Here is a 27,464-nt window from a genome sequence, read left to right as displayed (position 1 = left end):
GCACTGTATCGATACTTTTAAAAATGAGTATTGTATCCGGATACAACATTTCAGTATCGATACTTTTCTGAGTTTCGATACTTTTGACAACCCTAGTCTCTGATGAGGTCACAGCATTTAAGAGAAAGCTGGAGCGTTGGGCTGTGCAATTGAACGGGGAAATGGTGAAAAGTTCCCATAGATAGAGGACTTTATGGAGGAATTAAACATTCAAACAATTAAACTAATTATTGTTTCACATGTCAGAAGCTTCCTTGAAAGTTTTAATAAGTATTTTCTGAATGATGGAACGCTGAAAAAGGTGTGATCGGATACCCCAGCCTTTCTTTACCATCACTGCGCATCACCTGTCATCAGAGCTGCAGGACGCCCTGCTCCATCTCTCCTCTGATCACAGATTTACAAACTGCTAGTTCTCTAAATGCATGCCGGAAGAGTTCTGGTTGTCAGTAGCAACAGATCACACAGCACTGTCAAAAGTGCAGAACTTTTCTGCACTGAAAAACAAATACAGATCACGACTATTTACAGATGAGTGATCTCTGCATACATGTAGTTGTGGCTAATAGGAAACAAAACAAACAACTGCTCTGTTCGAACAAGCAGGGCGAGGAATCACATTAAATAGTCGCAGAAAACATCTTCGCTTTTGACCAGGAATTTCTTTTTTTTTATGTTTAAGATCTCAGAAACATAGATGGTTAAAATTAAAGATTGGCTGTTTTCCAGTGTGTTTTGTTAAAGTTTAGCACATGCCGTAAAGATTTTAATAAATTACTATATTACTATATACTATATTATCTGCTGAATTATGGGATGTAGTGAAAACTGTAGTGCTGCTTCATGTTTTTCTAAACATGATAAATAATAAAGGGATGGGGCGGGTGAGTGCTCTTGTTTTTAACACACTGTGGTGCCCATTTTCAGGGAAAACTTTGTTTTTGGGTCAGGGGTCATGTTTAGGGCTAGGGTGTGAATTGTGTTTAGGTTAGGGTTAGGTATGAACCCATAATGGTTAAAGTTAGGGTTAGGGTCAAGGTTACGCTGTAAAAATTCATGGAAGTCAATAGAGACGCCCCGCAAAGATATTGAGACAAGTTTGTTTGTGTTTGATGATTGAATCAGTTTTGGCAGGTCAGGCTTTTAAAAAACACCAATCTGAAACCGAGCTCAAAGTTCTGATCTGTATATTTTGTATTTGCAACCACTCTGCAGCATGTCTATGATTCATCAGATCTACACAGACTCCTCTACATAACCCCCCCTCCTCCCCATTACTGAGAGCTCTGATCTCCAGACAGATCAGTTCAACTTCTCAATCTCTTTATTCCATTAGTATTGCATCGTAGCTCTGTGAAGGAGTCGATTTATAACCTCTAAACAGATCACAAACATGCAGATAATATTTCAGAGTGTCAGGTGGGCCGCTGGAATGTGATTGCAGCGTTGGGAAAGCTGCAGCTCACCGTCCGACCCGCCACCAATTACCGACAAAGGAGTGTTGGAGGTCACGGCGGTGCAAATTGTGTTAGCGTTCGGAGTGTCGCTAATCAAGTCAGGGCTTGTCGCTCACTAGAAATGAGGTTGTTTCAGGTCTGTTCTTAATTCCCTCCGCTTTCATATTTGCTCACCCCCTGATCCTTCAACTTCTCTCATTCATTGACTTTTTACCATCTCAATCACCTCGCTCTCCTCGAGCGTGTTCCCTCCCGCAGAACTCGCACAAAGACCCCGAGCACACGCACACGCGCGCGCCACCTCGCACCTCTGCAGGTGACAGCGATGTGACAGTGTGACGCCAGCTGCCTGATGAGGAGTGATGAGAGCTGGAAACTAATGAAAATAAAACGTCTAATTATGTCAGAGTCGCCTTGACGCTACATCACTGCTAAAACACATTTAAAATAACATCCAGCAAGTCTTAGAAACACACACACATTTAAGAACCGGCGCACACAGCAGGCTCCTGTGACGGATGGAGGGTTCTGCTGCAAGCGCTCAGTCAGCCTGTCAGGCCGGTGGCGGCTGCTGCTTCTGTCATTGACTTAAAAGGGCATCAAGGAGCCATGTGTGGGACATTACCGAGGCCGAGGGGAAACCGCTGGGCTGCAGCATAAAGACACTTTCAAAGAGGCTGACTTGGGCTCCTATCGAGGGGCTATTATTCAAGACAGTATCCTCCCACCGCCCACTGAACCATCTGTCGATCCAAACTTTTTAGCAAGTTTTAAAAAAAGCAGAATAAAAACACCATTCAGAGCGGCACCACAGTGCGTTTCATCGGATCTACGGAGACGAAAAGGAGCGGTGGAATTGGAAAGACAAGCTGCTGAACAGCATTAAGGTGGCATAATGAAAATGTGCACTAATCTAAAAAACTAAGATCCCTGTTTGATCTCAGCTCTGCTGGCAAGCCGTCGTTTTCGTGGGGATTTTTCAGTTCAATTACGATAAACGAGAACGTTGATTTTTCTTTTTCTTATTAATGGCATCAGTTTGTTCCAAACCTCTGCTGAAGATGTCTGGTTAAATTAAATTAAACTGAATACACCAAGCGCGTTCCTGACGTTTCCCCATTAGCAGGGAGTTGCAATAACATTACAGCATGTACAGCATGTTTACTTACAAAATTATTCCTGTTTTTAATCAAAATCTAACTTTTTTTTGTTGCTAATGTACAAATAATCTTCTGCTGATGATATTTTCCCCTCAGATTTGCATCATTTCTCCTAAATAGGGAAACAAACAGAACTAGTCCAGCATGAAAAAGAAAAAAAAAAAACTCTTAGGCATCAGACGGATTTTACCATAACATGCGTAGTGACCAGCTGGATTAGAAGAAAACACACTCTGTGTCCAGATGGAGCCTTTGGGGAACTACACAGCTATGAGCGTTGGATTTGGAAATGCTCGCCACCTTAATAAAGGCATGGAAGATGTCAGAAAACAAAAACAAGAATCTTCTCTTCACCCTTTTGACCATCAATTGGCTGATGAGGCATCACATAACAGTAGCAGTCCTATCAGGATCAAGAGGTCGCGTTTAACCGCCTAACGGCTGCCGGCGAGCCTGCCAAGAGTTTGGCTCTGCTCCGCCTGGATGTTCAGAACCACTACAGATGGACGAGTGGCGGCTATTATTGGCCCAAACTTGTGAATATATTTCCTCCAGCCAAAGCTGAGAAGATTCATGATAAATGTGAGATTTTCACAGTTAACATAAACTTCATTTTGCTGAAGTCTACAGCTATAAAGTGTATTTTATCTGATCCAAGTAGGAATAAACAACTCTTTGTCCAAAACTTGTTGACAGCTTGTGAAATTCAAATCTCTTTAACGGGCCGACCAGGCAAACACGTTTATAACCCTTGAACTTTTCCACATTTTATCATGTTATAATCTTAAATGTCCACTTTAGTATATAGGGATTGTTTTTATGATGAGGCCAACACAGAGTAAAGCGTAACTGTGATGTGAATGCAAAGGTGAAACTGGAATATTTGCTTGTTCTCCTTTGGGAATTATTTCACTAACGACTATTTTGCAAATCGATTAATCTGTTGAATGTTTTTACAATTGATCAATTAATAATAAGATAGCCAAAGGTTCCTTAAAAAAGATTTTTTACGAAATGTATCCAGGTGCAACTAAAACTTTTCAATTTGAGGAGTTCTGGATAGAACACATTGACAGATGAAACATTTTTGTATCTTCAATGCAAAATGTTTACGTTATTTTTTTTTAAATAATTTTGGAATAAAGGCTGGTTTAACGCCGATGTGCCCCCTCCTTCCCTTCCATAGACACTTTGCTGCACCTCTCCAAAATTGTAGGTGACCGCAGACAGGAGGCCTCTGATTGGTCAATCTACATCCGCCCTACACTATGCGTATTTCTTGTTTGGTACCTTACCGGCTTGTTTTGTTTGTATGACCACCATTGTGCAAAATGACTTATGAAGATAGACCATTGAGAAGAGCGAAGTTGGCGAGAACGCTGGGACCCTTTTTCCCCGCTCTATTTCCCCCTCATGTCGCTCCGTTGTCGCACAAACTTGCCCCCACTTCCACACCGCCTCGACCGTATCTAGACCCAAGGCTAGTTCATGATTGTCCCTCTTGCGTTGTGGCGTGGAATAACATAGAGCAGACCATGCTTCAAAATTGGGCATAAATCAAAAAATATCTGCAACAAGCTCACTGCAACACACTACTGCGTGAGGACAACCAGTCATTAATTACTGCTCAGGGTAGGTCACTCTGTCATCAAAAACAAATATAGGAGTCTCTACATTCAATTTAATCAATTAATAAATTAGTTGACAATTATTTCAATAATTGATTATCATGATTAATCTGATTAATTATTTCAGCCCTAATATCAACCCTATTCTGATTGGATGAGTGACTTCGGTGAACATTAAATTTCAAGTCTCAAAGCTATTTTTAAATGATGTAACTTAACTAGGCCCTAATGACACATGATTATTGAGCTTCAGTCTAAATACCTTCCTTTAAAATCTACAAATTACTTGTATTTAGATCCATCAATCTACCCATTTCCTCAGATCTTTCTCTGATTAAAGGAAGCAACCCCTTAGCATGACATTGTCACTAACATGTTACAAACTGCAGTTTTTTCCAACACAAAGTGTTGTTCATGTAGGACAGATATAGAAAAGGTTGCTCCTCAGGAGCCACTCTCCTGCAGACTTTGCATGCATCCCTGCTCAAACACAACTGTAACAAAAAAGCTAATTTACCACCATGTCAGCAAGTTAAGCAGAAGGCTGGCTATTAACCATTTATTTTTTTCAGAGGGGTTGCATGAATGCAAAGCTGTATTCAGTGAATAGTGTTGGTACTGCTGATTTAGGAAGTTACATTTCTGGACCACAGAAACCCCCCCCACATGTTTCCAGTAACTTATTCAGCGCTTTTGGTCATCTTATCAGTCTTCCATAGATAACAGATTTGTGAATTGCATGATCAATAATTTGATCCTTTATAGATTCTCCCTGCTGCACTTGGGATCTCTGTAGCTCCTCCAGAGTAAACAGAGGCCTCCTTACCAAGATTATTGGGATAGCCATATCTTTTTTTCTTGTCTTCTAGCCTCGCCTTGCTTTTAATCCCTTCACAACTTTATCCCTGCTTGTATTAATACCAGAATGTACTGTATTTTTGCGACTATAAGGCGCATATAAACGTCTTTTTTTTCCCTCAAAATGTGCGGCGCGCCCTATAGTGTGGTGCGCCCTATGTGTGTTGTTACTGCGGACGTTGTTGAGACCACCATGAGAACGTTAAAGGGGGAAGTGTGGGCGTGGACAGAAACTGCCGCCTATGGTGATTTTTAAGAGAAAGACTTTGCCTAAATAGACTTTTCCAGCTGGAGTCGTTATTAAGGCAAATGAAGGGCTGGATGGATGAGGAGATGATGAAAGAGTGGCTGAGGGAGGTGTATGTAAGGAGACCAGGTGTTTTTTTCCACCCCTCACCATCGCTGTTAATCTGCGACTCCATGCTTGCCCATCTCACAGCCGATGTGAAAAACAAGGTGAAACAAATGAACGCTGTGCTTGCTGTTATCCCGGGGGGTCTGACAAAGGAACTTCAACCGCTCGACATCGGTGTGAACCGGGCGTTCAAAGTAAGGCTGCGAGCGGTGTGGGAGCGATGGATGACAGACGGAGACCACAGTTTCACGAAAAGTGGAAGGCAGCGCCGGGCAAGTTACGCCACCGTTTGCGGATGGATTGTTGATGCTTGGGCTAATGTGTCTGCTGGCACTGTTGTTCAAGCTTTTGCAAAAGCTGGCATTATTTCCGAGGAGTTGCCCGGCAAGGAAAGTGACTCTGACAGCAAAGAAGGGGAAACTGGCATGTCTGATTTAGCGCAGCTGTTTAATTCAGAAACAGAGGATGATGACTTCGATGGGTTTAAATACAGTAATGGCACAAATAACTGAGACTGCGCCTTTTAGTACGGTGCGCCTTATGGTCGTGAAAATACGGTAGGTGGCTGGTGAAGAAAAAAAAAAATGGTTGTACTGGGTAAGAGGGGTGATTGAATCAAATTTAAAGAAGTTAAGGGGACGTGAAACATTTTTTGAAGTTTCAGGGTGAGAATTGGTGACCCACCAGTGTGCGTCCTGTAGTGGTCCTTCATGGCCGACAGGTTCAGGAAGGCGTAGTGGCAGGACGGCCAGATGCACTTGTACGGCTTCTGCCCGTTGTGCAGCTTCATGTGGTTGTTCAAGGCCCACTTTTCGCTGAAGGAGCGGTCACACAGCTTACATTCAAACTTCCTGTGGGAGGACAAGGGAGGCAAGAGGAGAGGGACCGAGGAGGAGGGAGGGAGGGGATAAAACAAGGAGTTATTTACTGATCCCAAAGCTGATGTACAAAAAAAGAGTAAAAACTCTAACAAGAGAGAAAGAGAGGAAATGGGGGTTTGTAGGGTATTGGTACTTACACCCACAGAGCATGGGCTCTGTGAGATTGGGTTCTACACACACACAGAATGCAGTTGGCCGCTGGTGTGTCATGTCTGTATAAGCAGGCATTGATTTTTCTGTCCAGGCCTGCCACCTCCACCATTTATTCTCTGCTTTGCACCAGGGCCCAGAGGACCAGAGAAATTCTGTTACAGTCTACACCCCCACACCCACACACACACTCCCTGCAGGGCCAGTGGGGAGAATAGAGTTCACCTGTCCATTGTCCCCGACCACTTAGCCAGGGCTAAATGAACAGTTAGCAACATTTTACCTCCTGCTATTCTCTTAAGGCTCTTGCATCAGAGCTTCCTCCTATCAGAAACACTTCTACAGCGTAGCTCAAGTTTTCCATCACAGTTTGCAGCCGTCTACCGCTTCAGATAGTCGGAATCAAGTCAATGAATGTAAGACATGATTCATTGTTTGGTGCATTTTATTTTGTTGTATGATGCCTAAGGCAATCAAAAGGCTGTGAATATGCACGCCGATCTGTCTTTGCTCTGGACATCTGTCTTTTCTTCACGCCTACAATTCATAAAAACGGGGGGAAAAAAAGCCTTTTTAATCAGTGTGTAGGATGTTTGCACCTACATTCATCCGCCTCCTTATTCGGCTGCAAGAAACACGTAGAAGACAATAGCAGAAAACCCGCCTGTGCTTGAATTAATCTTTACCCCTGTGCGATAATTTAGGCGCAGAATGACTAATGCGCGAGTCATAAACAAATGAAGTCAGCTTTTGGGGAGCATTTGTCTTGCAGAGAGGGGCCGTGTTATTTTAGGGAGGGCGGCTGTCTTTAAGTCCTGATTGTGTCGCTTAATCCCCGCGGTATCTGTTTCATAGTGAGCAGCGTGACACTCACCTGAACAAATAATGACTCCGAGCAGCATGTAGCATGTGTCTGAATCAATAATTCAAACTCATACATCTTTCTTACTGGAAAAGGAAGGGGGGGGGATTAAAGATGGGGAGGCTGGAGGAATGCAGTCTGGCTTTCGAATCAATCTATATGCTCCATGGAGATGGATCTAAGTGTGATGTAGATGTCGCCATGCGCCAGTTTAGAGGACATTTGGAGCTCAATTGCAAGGAAGGATGAGGCGGCTTTAACACAATGCTTTTATCAAATCAGATTCGCATTCAAAAACCTGAGCTGTGGATCCTAACTCTGATCTGCAGACTTTATATGACCAGCATCCTCTTCAGTTGCTTCCATCTCCTTCCTCCCTGTGGTATTTATAGAACAGCTCGTTGGCCGCGCCACACAGGGAGAGGTAAATAAGATGAGTGAAGAGATGCTATCTTTTATTGTAAGCATTATGCACAACACTCCTACTTTATGAGCTAAACGGGCCATTGTTTATCACGGGGCGTAATCGCAAAGTCAGGCAGGCCTTGACGTGGGCACGCACTGTGCTGGGACGGATAATGGTGGGGGGGGTTAAGAACAGGAAACCGAGAGGAGAGGGAAGATGGAGGAGTCAGGGCTGGCAGAGTCAGTGGGGGTTTTGTAAGGATGAGAGGAAGGTTTGCGTTCGTTTTTTATGGGATGAGATGGAGCGCTTTGATCTTGTCCCTGCATGTCAGATCCCGTCACGATCCACCGTCTCGCCCATACATATGCATAGTGCCTCTAAACAGCCAGGCACCATGCAAAACGCACCCAAAGGTGGGAGGCAGAGGGGTAGTCGGATGGAGAGGGAGTAAGTAGATGTGGGAAGGAGGGAGGAAGAACAGAAAATTAGATTTTTGACTATTTCAAATATCATGCTAGCAGGAATTAAACTCAAAGGCAAGAAAGTAAATCCACAAAGTCCTCCCTAAGCAACCGCATTACCAAACAGTCTGAAAAACTTCTGAAGCTCATATGTAGGTATTAATATAGCTTATACTTCAAATCAAAATGTCGTCCTTGAAAAGCGGTCAAAGTATGTGTTTTTTAAATCGATTACTAATTTGTTGCACAAAGTTTAATACCAGTTTTATAAAATAAAAGAGGCAAATATTAGGTAGGAGGATGTTTTTCTTTGTTTATATTATTTAAAGCAAAAAACAATGCAGTTCTCTGCCTGGTAATTAGTTGATGGCATAAGTGTGTATTTAACCATAGATGAGCTTTTTGGTTTAGAGTTGAAAACACATTGCAGGTTAAGCCAAAATGGCGTTAATCACTTCAATTCTAATAAAAGATTTTTCTTAATTTATATAAATAATGGGCTCTATGCACATCTCCACTACATCCTGAACTGAAGGCAGCTTTGTTTCCTCTCTTTCTAATGGATGAACAGATTAATCCAGATGTGTCCGGCCTCAGTAACCATGGCCAGACACACCTGGATTAATCAGGTCATCCAGTAACAAAAAGACAGGAAACTAAAGAGCTGCCTTAAATTTTAGAAGTAGTGGAGATGTGCATAGAGCCCATTTGGACAAGTGCACTTTTTTTTCTGAATTAGAATGAAAGTTTTCTATCTCTGGACGATAGAAGAGAAAAAGTTGGGCTGCTGACTGTTTGATTGTGACCCTGGAAGCCTAACCAACACTTTCCAGCAGCTTTACTGCTGCATATCAATCCATCCATGCATCAATAGTCTTTAAAACCTAAGTTTGTACCGGGATCTGTGTGTACCATTACACTGCTGTTATTAAATAATGAAACTGCAGAAGATAAACCAGTTTTTTCACATGTCTGACTGGTTATGTCAGCCTGCTTTTGTGTCATAAGAGGAGGTAAGTGTTTTATTCTGATTAAATAATTTACAACAAAACAAAAACTAATAAAAACTGAGCAAGGCATTTGACAAAGTCGGAGCTTATTGTTAAGAAAATGATCTAAGTCAGTAAATTATAACAACTTAGACACACAATCATTTCCAAACCATATGTTAGTTTAATCAAACTTCTTTGTATATAAATAAAAAAGTAATAGCATCTAGAAATTATCATCTATTCCCAGACCAGCTCTGCTTTGATTTATCATAACTCTCCCCTCCTTACTCATGTCTCCTGCTTGTCTTCAAACCTTCTTTTTTTTCCTTCTGATGGCAAAGCAGAGCCACCTGATTGACATGCTGTGCAGATTTATTCACAGAAACAGGTGAGCTTCTTGACTCGACATCCAGAGAGCGGCATGCTGCCATATCTATACAGTCGCTCATTACCATATCTATACTGTGGTGTGATCCTGATTCAGTTCCGGCGTGTGGGGAACCTGTCAGAACATTGCTGGCTTTAATTGTGACAGAGATCCCTCAGGAGGAGTCACTGCACCTCTAATAGGGACTGGAAGGAGAAAAAAAGGCCTGGTTCATTACCACACACTCACTACCACCCTCAAGTGGTGAGGCTGGGTCTGCTGAGGAGGAACCTGCTGAGTGTGTGTTTACTGGGAGCTTTAATCATCAAACTTTGCACCATGTTGGTAAAAAAAAAAAAAGAGGATGTTTTAACTCAATTAAGAGCATAAAAAAGGGAGATTCAGTTGTTTGCTAAGACAAAATAAACTGCTGCCTTTAAAAAAAAAGAGCCCTTGCGCTCAATCCAAACTGGCATCGTGCCTCTCCCCATTTCAAACCATCCTCTTATTTAATTTGATAAAGGCAGAGATGTGGACTTGTTTGGACACCGAACACTTTCCCTCCCGCTTCTCTGCATTGTGCTGGCCGGCCATGGCAAGAGGAAATAATCTGCGATGCTCTCGCGCTGCAGCACAAAGACAGAAGAGGGAGAGGCCGACGCTCGCCTGAAGCCAAACTGACACAAACAGACAACTTCAAAGTGAAGACTGTTGTTTATTTGGCGAAGGGGAGAGGAGGGGAGATAGCGAGTGGGGGAAAAAAGGAGAAGAAAATTTATCTGATATGCAACTGTCAGGAGAGCATTTTCACATGTAAAATAGCAAGAGAGTGAGAGAGATTACCTAGAGGGGAGAACATGACAGCATTCACTAGGGTCAGGATGGATCATCATCTTCAGCAGCCCCCCTGCTCCTCCTCCCTTATCTCTCTTTTTTCTCTCACCCTCCCTCCGTGGCTCTAACTTCATCTCTCTCTGCTTCCCTTTCTCCTTCCTTCCGTTTTCTCCCTCTCATCCTGTTTTCAGACTCCATCACTCTGCACTTCGACAACCCGGCAGCTTAAATCCAGACTAAATTAGCTGAATGAAGATTAAATCATTTGGCCTTGAGCTCTCTGAGATATTGGGAGGAAGACTGAGTACGGTCTAAATGGCGTCTGACTGGGTTCGGACCTATATAAGCGTCTTGAGGAGCGGCTCTTCCTTCAGTGGCAGTCAATTGAAACCTGATTAGAGGGTGGGGCAGGTGGTTCGTTGGGTTAAAAAAATGGGTAAAAGATTACATTTCTGGGACAACTGTTTCCTAAGTAAAGTCACAGGCTTCGTTAGTTTTCATTTGCGGGCACAATGTTGACCGACGACAGGCTTGTTTCCCCCGGGAGGTAAGAGATTGAGGAGGGCAACATCATCACTCACAGCGCTAAGGAGAAGTGCTTTAGGAAGCGCTGTAGTCGGGTTTGTCTGAGAGTACAAATCAGTTTTCAGGATAATGCTTGTTAAACAATCAAATGAAGTGATATCCATTAGGGTTGGCCCATATCCATTTTTATTTATTACGGTTAAGCTTTCCTGGTAAATAGCCAGGTAGATAGAATTACTATCTGCAAAAATAGGTTGGTAGGTTGCATAAAAAGCAACACTCTACATGATACTAGGTTTATTAGGACAAAGGTTTATTTCTGTACTTTGTAAACTATAATAAAGGGTTAATAATAAACAGAAAATAGATGATTGATAAAAAAAAGTCTGTGTTTCAAATTTATTTAGTCAGCAGATTAATCCAGTCCAGGTTCTACTATACCATATTTATATTGTCCATAATTTTTTTTTTATTCTAAATGTTTTTTAAGAAATAGAATAAAGATGTCCAAAATATCAGACTTCTTTTATAAACCTGTCCTTCCAATATTTAATCAATATGGTGCAGATGCTAGTGCTTTTGCAAGCAGCTGCAGGTTATCTAGTCTTGTAATTCCCACACAACTACTTTCTTTAACACCACAAAGAAATAAACATAAATACAGCGAGCCTAACTTAAATTGATCATATCCACCCGCTAATATAAGCATTTTTTTTTTTTACATTTAAGGCTTTATTAGGCCACAGAGAGTAACAAGCTTACAACTGAAAAGCATATTCAGAGACAGACTTTGCTGTCAAAAGGAATATTTAGCTGTTGGCTTTTTTCACTGCAATCGTAAAATAAAGTGATGATTCGTAGGCGGCGGATGAGAAAACTCATCTCTGCTATTTTTTTTTTAAATCATAAAAATATTTCTTTGTTTCCTCTTTTCTTGCAGGGTTTAAAACTTGTGCAGTATTCTTCTCAGCATTTTCAGCTGCAATTAGCAAAGGGAAATCAGGGTCATCATCATTTTGCTTTAACAGTGTAATTTTTTTTTCTTTTTTTTTTTAAGTTCTTAAAAGGACCTCCGGATTAACTGTTGGTCTGCTGCTTTTGGGAGTGGGGATGTTATTTCCCCTCCCCCACTTGTTGCTGAGCACTTCTTGTGGATTCAGCACTTTTCCCTCTCTCATAGGGTACACCAATCTTGATATCTGGAATGTGTTGTTTTAAATTTTTAATGCTAATAATAATCATTTATTTCCTTGGAGTAAACATACTATTAAAATCGTACTCCTGCTCTTCCCTAGAGGTTATGTTTAATTTCCATGTAGCACAGGTTTCTTCTCATTGTTTGCCCCTCTGCCTTCATCAAAATGGTGTTTTTGTTTGTTAAGAGGCTGGGCCACGTTTATGTTTTCTCCAGAGTTACCTTACACCGATTTCCTCTCCTCTCAGTGGTTCGGCGTAATAATATCAGCTTTTTATTGTTTTGGCCTCCATAATTTACGGCACTCTTAGGACTTGACTAAACAAATAACAAATAAATGCCAAGTATTGCCATTTATTGGCCAATGAAGCGAGACAGTTAAGTCATCGGAATGGATTGACTGGTTATATCAGTGGATTTCCATTATCCACCTGCAGTTTAGGATGATTTGTATGTGACTGTTTCCCCCTCAGGATTCAATCATCTGCAACAGGATGGTTAATATTGACCAAGTTCTTCTTGCTTTACCAGGGGATTTATTAAAGGGAAACGCCCAAACTATGATTAATAGTAGCATAAAGGCATATATGATCAAATGTAAAAAGTCTTTAAGTGAAGTATTTGTATGATGATTTATTTTGATACTTATCTTAAATACTTAAAGTAAAGAGAATGCACATTAGCACAGGTAGAAGTTGTTTGTTTTTATGGGCAGGAGAAGAAAGTGTTGAAAAGAAAGAAGGGTTATGAATTGACAAAGGTGCAAATAATCCCAACTTATTTATATCTGCTGCAAACAAACACTGAAAAACAAGAGAAATAAAATACCACCTTTCAGTAAGACAAAAAAAAGAATCTAAAAGTAAAAAAAGGGACCATGTTACATCTTTCTGAGGACTCCTAAACCTCCAAGAGGAGGCCACATGCTTCTGCAGGGTACTGTTGATGAACCTCCTGTGAGATGAGCGCTGCTGCATATGACTGCAATATAAACAACGGCACTCAACAGAGATGCTGTTGCTGATTTATGTTTACCTTCAATCCCTGGAGAAAGAGGAAGAGGAGAAGGGAGGAGGGGGAGGGCCGAAAAAAAAAAAAAAAAGATAATGAAATAAATAATAAAAGACCAAGCCCATCAGATAAGCTCCTGTTTATCCCGCTGTAGGGCAAATACAAATTGTCAATTTAATGAACACGGTGGACGTGATGAAAGCGGGGTGAAGGAGCCTCCTGCCTGACAAACAATCAGGAAATGTTATCTTAATATTGTTGCACGGTTATTCAGCTCATAACTTAGGGGGTGGAGAGGAGAGTGAGGGGGGTGTGTGGGGGGGTGAGGCACAAAGGCCAGGTCCCTCTGTGGTGGCCCTGTTATTGCTTGTTTTTATTGGGAGCCATAGCTCAGTGGTCCCAAGCAGAAAAACCTGGAAATGACCCTCAGAAGTCCATGCAAACACGAATAAATATAAACCCCCGTGGATACACCGACACGCACCAACCGCAATTAGAAAGAAGTCCTTTTAAGAAGTAAATGAACCCCACCTAAAGGATTTCTTTTTATGTTTATGATACCTTTTCTGCCTGGGTAGGCCAGACTTTAAAAGCTTCAGAGGCCTTACAGATATTAGACAGTAAATCAAAATGTTTGAACTGAAAGGCTGCAAGTTGGTTACTTTGAAGAAAGCCTGATAAAATTAGTGACGATTTCATTTATGTGATTCAGTGAGGGTCGATGGCATCTTTAGACTCCGTCACGGACGGACATCCTTTAAACGTCGCTTTTAAAAAGCGTCCACATGCTTCACAGCTTAAAGTTGTGGGCTTTCATAGAAAGAAAAAAAAAAGTCTCGTATTTAAAGCATCGCAATCTGAGCAGCAGCCACCAAAATTAACTATTATCTCCATTTTTATATATTGCCGGTACTAAATTGCGTCGGGAAGAATTACTATCAATATGAATATCTGCAACAATAACTCAGGCGCAGTGCTGAGGACAGGATGCTCTTTATCAGGCTTCTGATAGGCCTTAAATACAGCACAAGGCAGCCATATCAGAGCTTTTTCTCTCTAATATCAGGCCGCATTAGCACCTCGTAAATCAAATTACACTGCTAGAATTTCATTAGGCTCACCTGCCAGCGCTGCTGTGCTGCAGAAATATTTATGTTTTCATGCTGCAATTGTGTGCTCTCAGGTACACAAAAGAGAAGTAATGGGAGGTGGGGAAAAAAAAAACGGGCGTTAAACCTAATTATCTTTTAAGAATACAGAGAAAATGTCTCATAAATTGTGGCGATCCTGAGGAGAAACGGCGGATCTGAAGCTTGTGAGTTTAAATGGGTGGAGGGGGGGGAGAGAGCCTGCTCTCCCGTTTACCATCTTTAACCGGGGCTAAACTGCCACAATCCAATTAGCGGCCTCCTCAAATTCGCTCTAAACAGAAATCAAACAGGGTGATGTATGACAGCGATCAGCAGGCCCTCAACGACGCGCTAATCCGATAAAACCCAAGCAAGAATGCTAATAGTGAAAATACTCGCTCAAACCACACAGACGAAATCTTATGATGGGATTCTGTCTTTATTATTTAATTACCTCAAAAGAATTTCACATTTCCATCTGTTTATCTGCTTTTAGTTGCTGAAAGTTGTGTCATCTGAAACATAAGCCTCACTGAAGGGGAGTTTACACCGGGAGGGAACTTCCACATTCCCAGAGTTTCTCTCCCTGTGTGGAGCAGCTGGGCTCTGGATAGCAGGGGTTTCATGCGGATATGGATTTTGATTAGACACAAAGGGAAATGACTGAGCCAGTGACCATAACGACAGCCACTTAATAAAAGGTGCAGTCTATACATCAAAGAGCATCTGGTTGTAAATCACTCGGCCCTGTAACGACTTGCATCCCTGTCCCATTACGGAGACCCCTAACCGGCCACTCATACTTACTCTTGGTGCGCCGATATCATTTTAGAATAATGAGTTTTGGACTTGATCTAATTAACCGGGTCTTGGTTCATTTGTTTGTTTTCTGCTCTCTTTTGTGTCACTAAAATTAGAACCTTGGCATGCTGCCTTAAACCAGGAGTATTAAACAAAGTGGCCGTAGTTTGAGCGGTAAAAGTTAAACTGTAAATGTCGTCATCCAAGATTTTCAGTTAACCACAGAAAGGAATACTTACGGACTTAAAGTATTTACATTTTAACTTAGCATACTGGTTTGTAAAACCAATGTCAAACTTATTAAGTAGCTTTGAAATAAACCTTTCCTAAAACATTTTGATTAGAAATTTAGTAAACAGTAAAAATGTGTGTTAATGTGCAAGAAGAGAACAGCAAGGTTGTTATGGCTGGTGTTATAAATGAAATAAATTAATTAATATCCTCTCAGTAAAAGTTTCAAACTGTCAATACTCTTGAGGTTAAGAAAGATTTATTTTTTTTTGAGTAGAATTTTAGATGTATTTTCAACTTAAACAAATTTAGCACAGTGCTAATAGTAAATTGAAACCTGCTAGCAAGTGTAGCATAACAATTTTGCATTAGGATTATTAAAATGTGAATAAAGTAAAAAGGTTCATCCATCTAGAGTTAAAATAATGTTTTGTGTTATATGTGGCTATGAAGTCCCAAAAAATACTTTTATAGTTTACTTTTTTGGAGAATGAAACCGCAGTTGTTCATTCAACTGTCAGCTATTGCGTGAAGCTTCATAAAGACCTTAGTGAGGGACAGTGTTTAGGAGGTTTTTTTGTTGTTGTTGTTTTTTTATGAAATAACACATTAACTTGGAAAAAGTCAGGAATTAATCTAAGACTTATAGTTAAGGAGTTTTCTGTAGTTTTCAGTAGCAAAAAATAGATTAGCAACCTCGCTAATGCTAATTGAACACCTAGCAATCTTAGCTTGTCAACTCCACAACAGTCACTGATTAGGAAATCTGCATTTTTCAAATCAGAAAACCTTTCTTTTTTTATATAACATATGAACAGATATAACATAAAGGTTATTACTGTAAAGGTAACATTTGTGCTTTCTTTGCAAACTCAAATTTCACAGTTTCATAATTGGATTAGGGATAAAATAATTAATCAGATTAAAGGTGATAATCGGTTATTGAAATAATCATCAACTAATTTAGTAATTGATTAATCGTTAACTGCAGTATAGAGACCGGAAGACATGCCTTTAGCTGACAAAGCGACCCACTTAGAGCAGTAATTATACCAAGAATGTTAAAAAAGATATATAAACATTTAGTATTTAAGATAAAATATATACATATATATATATATGTCAATATGCTCTTTCCTTAACTACTCAAGTGGAAAATTTTTAGTTTAATGTTGTAAAGTCTTTTTTAAAGAATCTTTGGCTGTCCAATTATTGATCGATTAATCATAAAAACAAATGACAGATTAATCGATTTGCAAAATAGTTGTTAGTTGCAGCCCTAAACTTATTTCTGTTATGATCAATAAAGGTTTAAATACATATTTGAGAGATGAATTGGACTGAGACTTGGGAGGTCTGAATTTTTATTGCCCTATGCTAACCAGTCTTTTGTTGTGTAAATAAAATATCACCTTTTATCTATTAGTTATCTATTTTTTCTATTAAAACTGTTAGATAATCTAATCTATTAAGGTTATGTTTATAAACTGAGTGGAATCATAAAGATCTGATAAAAATATAACTAATTTAGTCAAGTAGGTAGAAAAAAATTATTCGAAGAATTCTATCTGATTTATTTAACTAGCAGCTCATATTTTCTACTTAGAAATGTTGGTTAAAAATCTACATAAATAAATCACTGTAAATTGTTAAACCAATTTTATCTGTTAAATCCTTACAGTTTCTTTTATCAGTGTGTGTGTGTGTGTGTGTACGGGGGGAACAGAGAGGAGGAGTTGTGCTTCAGTGGGCAGAAGTAAACCAGGTCCATTCTCTCTTATTACTAGAATTGTAATTCAATGATCACCTTAGATCACACGCGTGCCATAAATCAGATAGGCTTGACAGAGGATGAAAAATTGTATTAATAATCTGAAACTTATTATACAGTCCCAAATGCTCCCTTGATAAATGACATTGTTTGGGCCTGACAATGATTGCATTTAAAACATTATTTCTTTCTGCGGGTGTGTATGCCAGTGTGTGTGTGCGCATTGCCGGACGAGGCAGCCGCGGTTTTTTGCAGGGTGGGCAAGATGAGAGGTGGGGTTCCTGAGCCTCATAAAATATTCAAGATGTTTCCCACCGTTCCCTCTCGAGTCCAGTGGGCAGGCAATGGTTGTGGCGGCAGGGGTAAAATAAAAACCCCTGTGTGTGCGCAGCCATCAGAAGTCAAGCGGCTGGTGGCTCACCGCAGCGTACACATTCAAGCTCGGGAAAAACCACAAAAAGGAGCAGCACACATCTTCAAGTCATAAAGCTGCAGCACTTGTACTATTATCATGACACAGCCGAGTCAGACTTCAGTAAGCGTAAAGAACTGCAGAAAGGAACTTATTTGCTTTATTACAAACTTTCAAAGTTCTTTTCATATTCAAATACCAGATTTAAATGGGTTTAGTTGCTTTATTATTTCATTTGTATAAGAGCAGTAATATATTTAAAAGGGAGTCTAGACTCTTCCCTCTAGACTGCCTCTTAAACCGAAAACTAAAAAGTTAAAAAGACAAAATACCAGAGCTGTTTTGTTTATATATTCTTTGCAGCATCATACCCGAAGAAACTGAAGAACTGAAGAGGGAATAATTTAGCCAGAAGTCAAGTTTGCATTCATCAACTTTGCTTTTCCATTGGAAGGAACTCATTCAATAAAAAAAGAACAGTTGCATCAGTTTTTATTGGATATTCCACAGGAGATAAAGCTTGTAGCCAACACGGTATTCATAGATATTTTTCCTGCTGCCTTAGATTATTAACTTATCACCTAAATATGAGAAGAGACACATTTTAAGAAACATTGAGTCTTGTCACATTTCTGAATTTGTCTCTTTTATGTTCCTGTTTTTCTTTAAAGTTAGAGTAGAGAGAAATGAAAAACAGAAACAATCTTTTACTGCATCAGAACAGACAAAGTTTATTATCACATCCCCATTTAGCTACAAAATAAATGGACCACAATACCTACAGTTGGATCCAATCCAAGTATTTGGTGAGTAATTCTTCATCAGCGCAGACAGAGTGGCTAAATATTACAAGTTACGGTAAACTAATGGTACAGCAGGTCATTGCTGCAACATGTGAGTAGAACATGTGTAAATTCTCCAACATATGGGTGGTTTCTATGGAATTCCCGAATTCTGGGCCTCAGTGATGCTGGAAAGGCATTTACCTAAGGTGAGTGTACGTTGAAACAAAGATTGGCTGCTGTGTCATGAGATCTGTAGGATAGGGTCTACTTTGTGTTTAAATTGACCCAGAAAGGACTTGAATCTTGCAGGCTAGGATAAAGAGAGAACTGAAAGATTTGTGAATAGAAGTCAAAGCACAGTAGAGAGACACGAAGAGACTCTGGCTGCTATCTCCTCCTATGACTTGACTATATCATAGCTAGCCATGTACACATCCTTAACTGCATCCCCCCTCCCTGAACTGATCTTATTACGCCCCACTCAACCCTCCCTCCTCTTCTCCTCCTCATCTCCACAAATGACCATGATGGGAGGCCATTCATCTCACTCCTTCGGCCGCCACAATGAAATAAATCAAGAATTTTTCCCCCAAATATAACAATATTTGTATTTGGGGTGGGGCAGGCGTAATTGATGACTGCGGCCATGCTAATTAAAAACGGCTGGAGTTTCATTAATCTTGGTCAAAGAGGATAGGGAGGGGTTAGCAGAGTGGCTGTTACAGAGCTGGCTGGACAAGGGGACAGGGGCCGGCTCCGTCGTCCTCATTGCTCAGGTGATTTGGGCCATTGTCGAGTTTATTAGCAAAACGAAGTTAATGTGAAGCGGCCATTAATAATCAGAAGGAAAGTCTACTGCACGCAGGCTTGGTCTCTCAAGTGTCGGACGGACTACCGAGAAGAACCCAAACGAGACAATGAGCTGAACAATCACGTGCGTTAACTGCCATGTTGGGGCTCGAGAAACTAATTGCTTTTCTGATTTGATTCTGTTTTTTGTTTTACAAATACTCAGACGTATCACGCAAACACAAAGGATACTGAATACTGCTCTGGGGAATTAATTACTCAAACAGTTTTGGTTCTTTTTACACAGTCCTCAGGATTGGCTTAATGATGCTATGGCTATGAAGGTTTGAAGACTGGACTCTAAGCGCAGCAGGTTAATGCACAACTTTGGTTTTTCAATGACTGTACCAGCACTGAGAGAGAAAAAGAGAATTAAGCATGGAGAGAGTGAAGGAGATGGGTGGGTGGGGTGGAAGCAGCAGCATATGGTGCCGCGCTGCCATAAACAAGCTTTATGAAAAGACCGGGGACTTTTATTTAATCATGGAATACCTGAGGAATCAAAACGAGACACACACTTTGTCCCATTATTGTTAAGCCATGAATTTAACTGCTTTACCTGAGCACCTAAGACAGAGCAGATACAGCGGCTAAGGACGACATAGGGAAGCAGGTGAATTTATGTACGAGTGTGTTAGTGAAGTAAACCTGTGTGTGCGATGTTTCAGATGAATAGCCATAACAGCTATCCTCTGGTATCTGTGTATCTGCAAACATGGAGAATAATAGACTCTGGGAAGCATCTGGGAGAGAACACAGAGATAAAAATGTTATTATTTTATTCTTCTTGAAGTCTCCCTGGTTATATTAACATTTGAGTTTTGCACTTGTTTAATCTCCCAAGTCAGACAGAAGGTTCTCATAAAACAATCGGGTTAAAGGCCCTCCAGTTTTAATGCAATTTCATATTTGTTTGAGCTTGAAAAACATCCTCTGCACTGCAGTGGTATCCCTTAAAAGATATGAGAAGATGCACAAACATCACCATTTTTTCATAGAAAAAAACTACACCTCGTTTCAGAATTTTACGGTTCAAGAAAGGAAAAAAAAAAAAGGAGTTGATTTTAGCCACATCCTAAATTCAACTAAATCTCTCCTGATCTGTGTAAAAACACAACATATTTTATATCTTTATTATCTATGATGCATTGACAAGATGTCAAGAAAAAGTTTGTCAGATGCTTCAAATAAAAAGTACAATAGTGAGACAATCTCAACGAAAGCAAATGTTTTGGCTGTTTCTATTGTGCGTTGACACCAGCAGTTGCATTCTGAGAAACTAACTGATCATTTTGAGAAGCTATAAAAGGCCATTTCTTATCAACTTGAAGAGTTCTATGGTCCTATAAAGAGAAAACAAATTCAGGACTGTAGATTTGCCTATTTCCACAGTAGCGAAATTCTAAGCAGATTGAGCCAAAGTTTAAATTACATATAGCTGAAAAACTTAGAAACAAGGCAGGAGCTCCTTTAAGAATTTACCCACAACTACAAAAAACCTTTTGTTTGCAGGAACAAACCCCTTACCCTAGCCGACTTGTTTGTACGGACATGACATCAAGGCAAATACACCTCTATGCATTGAACTCAGCACGATAGCTTAGTTTTATTTTTGTCCAAGAACTTTACAGAGAAGTTCCAAGAACAAGAACTTCTCTGTAAAGTATTGAGGATTTTAACATGAGACTAACTGTCTAACAGCAAAAGGCTGACCTCAATAGACACTTTGAAAAAGGAGGTGCAGCGATGTCACAGACAAAGCCAATGTGGCTACATGGGGAGAATCAGCGTCTACAAAAATACGTTTTTAGCTTTGATTATAAATTCCCTGTGTTGATGTGCTACTGCTAAAGACGTTTAACCCTAAGTTGCGTACCAATCTGCGGATCAGTGAATGACTCGTATGAGTGTGTTTGAAAGAATCTGGCTATATATATAAAGTGCTTAAGGGGTTATTGTGACTATAAAATATATTTACTTCCACCTGTTAAAAATGCCATGGTGCAACTTTTGGAATACTTCCTGTCTAATAGGGTTCTGCAAACCTGGACAAAGTAAAGCAATGATGTTGAAAAGAACAAGCCAAAGTTCCTCCTTAACAATCTGAAAAGAAAGTCAGACAAAACAATGTCTTGTATGTTTGGGCGGTAATGAGTTTTACTCTCCATTTTGGATGAGAACCTTGATAAAAATCTGATTATTTGGTCTTAAAGAATTGGAAAGAGGATCCACTTTCTCTTTGGCTTAAGTGTTCGATGACAAAAAAAAAAAAAAAAAGAATAATAAGTTTAGCTCCACTTGAAAGCCAACAACGCTGCAGGAAAACCTTGGACACAATTAAAGTGCGAGCTCAATTTTCTGTCTGCAACTATTTCCACACACACACACACACTGTGCCAGGTCAGAGGGACAGCGGTAGCTCAGAGCCAGCTGTGACCTGACGGTCCAGGTGCTCAGGAAAACCGCTGTTAACGGCCACGATTGATGATCTAATCAAACTGTCACCACGGCGACTTGCTGCAAGGGGAGGAGCGGCTGTGGAGCCGTTAGTGAGTGTGTGCGTCTGACTGTGTGCAGAAAGAGAGAAGGAGAGCAGGTGGGGTAGACGCGAGGCGTTCAGGAGACCTTGTGCATGCTTACCGTTACTCCAAATTGAGAGTGACAGTCTCAATAGTGAAAAGGCCTCTTTTCTCCCCCCTCTAAGTAATGGAGGAAACAAGTCCAGCATTCTTCCGGAGGATGTCACATAATCAAGGGAGACGCCCCTCCCAAACATGCTGCCTCTTCAGCCTCTCCCTGAATGCAATGGCATGCCCACCTCTGCCTTTAATAACAATGAAGATCAGACTGAGATCAGGACGACATCAGGTGGTGATGTGGCACAGTCTGACTCTTTAAATGGTAAACATGTCAGCCATCTTCATACAGCTCCTTTGTAGGAAAATAAGAATAACCGGGTAAGAGAAACCTCTGTTCTACTGCTTTAGCAACATTAAAACCCTCCTAAGCAAACTGAATCCAATAGGAAATCTCCAAAAATCACCTCAGAATCAGCTCAGGGATTTAAATAAACTAAACTCACAGAGCCACAGCTAGCAGCCTGAAAGCACCATAACTTTTTGTTTATTGAATTGAGAGGTGATAAAACTAAAAAGCTTCAGCATGCACTGATTGAAAACTGCATTAAAAAGGGAGATACTAGGGTTCTCCAATCTCCCATAACCATTATTAGACAGTTCTACATGCTTTGTGGTTATTAAGCATGCAAACCAGTAAAAGGGCTCCTGTAAGCCACCATCAAAAACTGTAAACTTTTGGTGTTTTCTAAACTGCACTTCTTTTAACAGGAACTGTCTGCTTTGATCAATTGTGAATAAAGATTATCTTTTCTGCTCACTGATGGAAAACAAAAGGATAATTATGCAGAAAACTAACTCCTGTCTGCTGTAAGGTAGACAAAGTGTGATGCTGTGGGCCTGCTCTACTGGCAAAAAAGCAGCGAGCTAGATAGTTTGCACGGCTTTCAGAATCCCTTTCACCTATTAATATTAAAACAAAAAAGAAAACTTTTAGCCTTTGCCAATTAGAAATGGGTCAGAACGGGTTCCTACAGTCAGAAAAATAGCCTAATTTTATTATATATACAATAAAACGGTGCTACATATATCATTTGTCACTGCTGGAAACACTTCCCCAATATAATAGCATCAGTGTGTCCCAGCATGCAGCTCACCAATAAATAAAATGAATGAATCGGTTCCTTATTTAGCTGTAAAGAGAAAAGTTCAGGAAGTTGTCCAACTTAATAGCAGCCTTGTTGATTGCTGCCTGTTCTGCGTGCGTGTTAATCACCTTCCCCAGGATACATCCAGGACTGCCGCTCGCCCGTCCAGCTCGCATTAATTTAATCGCTGCTCAGCTAATTCATTGATTAATTGGTTCATTAGTGATGCCTGGCAACATCCATTTCTGCAATGACAATCTGATGTTTCAATTGAGAAGAAAAAAAAAAAAAGAAATAACAGTCTGGCAGCGGCCCAGTTGTTCCACCGTCCCTCTGTGCATAATGTCCAACTTCTGTCAACAGTAAAGCCGCGCAAATTGTGTCACAGAATAACTGCCTGGTTTTGTGCCACAGGATGTGAAATGAATACGAAGGTGAAGTGTGCACATTGGCCGTTGTGCTCTGCTTGAGTAATGTCAGCTGGGCTTCAGCCGAAGGGTGAGATCATACTCGGGGAAAACAAAAAAAAAAGGAAAAAGCTGCAAAAGCTGGAAGGACTGTTGGAACTGTGCTGCCCAGATGAGGTAGAAGATGAACAACTGCTGCTAGTATATTCCACGAGTCAAGGTCACATTGCTGTGATGTGAAAAGTGGCTTCTGACTCTGGGACGAGCTGTCAGCTGCTGACCAACATCACTGTTAGTAATAGGAGCTGATAGGACCCCGAATCACCCTCCAACAAGGAGGAATAATACACAGCTTTTAAATGAGAGGCGACATGATATCACAGGCCAAACCGGATGCCCAGAATATGACCTCTGACCTCTACTCTAAGACACAGGCTCAGATTTATAATTGGCACTCTGTCACACTTGTCTTCCCAAGCACTGCTACTGCATTTAAGCTAATACTCCACCTAGTAGTGAAGATCTTACCTTAAAAAATGTGTCAGTTTCCATAAAGCCACAGTGTCTCGCTCAGACACCCTTCCCACAAACACACAGACGCCATATGCCCATGACAAGTGCATAAAAATTGTTCCCAAGCGTTTGCAAGGGCCAACCCATAAAAACTTAATGCACCTAATTTTCCAGTAATCAAACTTTTATAGACCGCAGTGGCTTTTAAACTAACAAATTTTAATTATTGCTTAATTTTAACAGCAATATTAGCGCGATCTCTCATTTTGCAAGTGTTCACTCGCCATGAAATATTGAGTGGGGTAAACAGGGAGGCGCTGCGTCCGCTGGCTCCCATTCAAACGAGCAGCCAGCAAACACAAAGGTGAGCTAGAGGTCTGAGGGCCTGCCAGGACCAAGCAGGAACAACAGGGGCTGCAGCTATCTCTGAAAGATGCAGCCTGGTGGATACTGCAGGGAGAATACTGATGGATGGTTGGATTTCAGGAAGCCAGTTTCAAACAAACAGATTTATAACTCATTGAACATATGTTTAATTAAAATCTTTCTGTTAATTGATAATTGTGTCTTGCAGCTATTATCAACGCTAAATATATAGAACATTTAAATATGACCAGAAACTCTAAACCCAGAGATGTCTTGGAGACATGACCATGGTGAAGCTGGTGTTCATTTAAAACCTTCTGTAAGCTTTGAGCTACAAATTATCATAGCTAAAGAAATTCAGTGGCAGTGGAAAATTGTGTGAAAGGAAAAACTGGGCTAGGAAGATACAGCATTTTTAAATTTTTTTGAGAAACTAAATGTTGTGTTATTTTATTAGCTGTAAGTCATAATAAACAAAAATAATTACATACAAATATAGTGAGGAAAATAATTTGAAAATAAAATTTTGAAAGTTCTCCCACTTAGAAATCATGGAGGGGTCTGAAATTGTCCTCGTTGGTGCATGTCCACTGAGAGAGGCATAATCTAAAGAAAAATACAGAAATCACAATGTATGATTTTTTATTTGTATAATAGAGCTGTATTTAGTATTTAAGTATTTAGACACCTGAGAAAATAATTGCTGATATTCGGTACAATTCCAGAGCTCAAGCATTTCCTGTAGTTTTTCAACAGGTTTGAACACACTGCAGGAGGGATTTTGGCCCACTCCTCCACACTGATCTACTCTAGATCAGTCAGGTTTCTGGGCTGCTGCTGAGTAACATGGAGTTCAAGCTCTCTCCAAAGATTCTCTAATGGGTTTAGGTCTGGAGACTGGCTAGGCCACACCAGAACATTAATATGCTTCTTCCAGAAGCATATTAATATTGGTTATCCTGGCTGTGTGCTTTGGGTTATTGTCATGTTGGAAGACCCAGCCTCGACCCTTCCTCAATGCTCTAATTGAAGGAATGAGGTTGTTACCCCAAACCTTGCAATATTTGGCTCTGTTCATCCTCTCCTTAATACAGTGCACTACAGTAGGGATGGTATTCTTGGGATTATACTCATCATTCTTCTTCCTCCAAACATGGTTAGTGGAATTATGACCAAAAAGTTCTATTTTTTGTCTCATCTGACCACATGACTTTCTGCCATGACTCCTCTTGATCATCCAAATGGTCGTTGGCAAACCTAAGACGGGCCTTGACATGTGCTGGTTTAAGCAGGGGAACCTACCATGCGATGAGTGATTTCAAACCATGACGTCTTAGTGGATTACCAACAGTAACCTTGGAAAAGGTGGTCCCAGCTCTTTAGGTCATTGACCAGCTCTTCCAGTGTAGTTCTGGGCTGATTTATCACCTTTTTAGGATCATTGAGACCTCATGAGGTGAGATCTTGAATGGAGCCCCAGTCCGATGGAGATTGACATTCAGGTTTAGCTTCTTCCATTTTCTAATGATTGCTCCAACAGTGAAGCTTTTTTCCACTAAGCTGTTTGGCAATTTCCCCGTAGCCATTTCCAGCCTTGTGGAGATGTACAATTTTGTCTCTAGTGCGTTTGGACAGCTCTTTGGTCTTTGCCATGTTAGTACAGTAGTTGGATTCTTACTCATTGTATGGGGTGGACAGGTGTCTTTATGCAGCTAACAACCTCAAACAGCTGCATCTATTATAGGATAATAAACGGAATGAAGGTGGACATTTTGAAGGCAGGCTAACAGTTCTTTGACGGTCAGAACTCTAGCTGATAGACAGGTGTTCAAATATTGTGATCAATATATATTGTGATTTCTAGATTATTTTTTTTAGATTATAGGTGTCACGGTGGACATACATCTATGATGACAATTTCAGACCCCTCCATGATTTATAAATGGGAAAAATACAAATTTTCCTCGCTGTAAATACATACATACAAATACACGCATATACGTGTGTATGTGTATATATATATATATATATATATATATATATTTCTTTAAAGAGGAAAAGAAATCCTGATTTTTCTCCCTGTCTTTTTCTGCTCTCATAGCTGCAGTCACTTCCCCTCCCCTTGTAGCAGCCACACAGGATGCTGCTGACTGCTGCCCTTGGGTGGCACAAAACTAGGCCTTCACCACCCAACTCCAAGCCAGGGAGACAAAGTGCTGACATGAGCAGATAAGAGAAGGAAGAAAGACAAAGATTAAAGCGCAGATTCATTATCAATAATTAAGGGAAAGGATTTATTATAATGAATAAGGAGTTGTCTTTATCTTCATTGTATCTCCCCATTATGCTCCCCCCTCCACACACACACACACAATCTCAAGCCCTGCTCGCCCACACAGTTTGGTGGTTTATGTGTGACATGACCCCTGCCTGCTCCGTGTGGTCCATATTGCCACCATGCTGGTTCCAGGCACGGCTCTTCCGCCCTTTCTCCCCCCGTCCAGCATGGATGGTCTTGGCCCTCCGTGCCGGGGCAATATGGCCGCGCTGCACTGCATGCTGGGACACGGCTGCGAGCCCGGAGCCCTGCACTGCAGAACCAGATGCCCATTCAGGCGAGCTTAGTCCCTAGCTCAGCATCACGATCCACTGCAGCTTTGAACCAGTTCAGTCTTGGGCACACATAGAATAAATGTGCTAAAATAAAAGCTGCCTCTTTATTTATGGTAGAGATTTGTATAAATATTGACACCTGGTACACTTTTCATAAAATAATTTTGGTTTCCTTGAGTTATAAATATGGCAAATCTGGCCTCAAACTGTTTAAACATATGCATTGATAGGGTTGGTCAATGAGGGCAAAAATGTAAAATCTTACTTTTCAAGAAGTGCAGCCAATAATGCTATACTTGTGTCAATAAATCTCCATGACAGTTATTATAACTTTCAACATGCTAACTGGTTGCTTAGGGAGGAAGGCAGAAAACTACTTCTCGTTCTTACCATCAGAATTGTGAGCATGTAGAGCTATAGAAACACTCCTGCCTATGATTAAGTATGGTGTTGGATCTGTGATGCTTGGGGGATGTCTCTCTTCCAAAGGCCTTGGTGAATAAAATACATGTCATTATGAATTAATACAATTACCAGGAGGTCTCAACCGAAAAGTAAAATTTTCACTTGTTAATCTTCTCAAAATTAGACTTCAAAAACCTTGAAGAAACCTTGTTTGTCGTGGAGTTCCCACCTCCGCCTCATAAGGGTCTCCATCTCCACCAAACCTGGGCTGCGTTCATTATGAAGCCATTTCTGGTTCATTGTCTTTTCCCTTGC

General features: G+C 40.6%; 1 protein-coding gene across 1 annotated transcript in view; it reads right to left on the bottom strand.

Moving 5' to 3' along the window:
• Positions 1-27,464, bottom strand: part of znf407 (zinc finger protein 407) — a 209,075-nt gene that overhangs the window by 82,384 nt on the left and 99,227 nt on the right. The window contains exon 6 of the mRNA XM_015377235.1: positions 6,143-6,309. Within this exon, the coding sequence (XP_015232721.1) occupies positions 6,143-6,309 (167 nt within the window). The remainder of the gene's footprint in view (positions 1-6,142; positions 6,310-27,464) is intronic.

This window comes from Cyprinodon variegatus, unplaced genomic scaffold, assembly GCF_000732505.1.
Source record: "Cyprinodon variegatus isolate N-32 unplaced genomic scaffold, C_variegatus-1.0 Scaffold149, whole genome shotgun sequence".
NCBI classification, from domain to species: Eukaryota; Metazoa; Chordata; class Actinopteri; order Cyprinodontiformes; family Cyprinodontidae; genus Cyprinodon; species Cyprinodon variegatus.
Note: the sequence above shows the minus strand (reverse complement) of the source record. Positions and strands in the feature narration are given on the sequence as shown.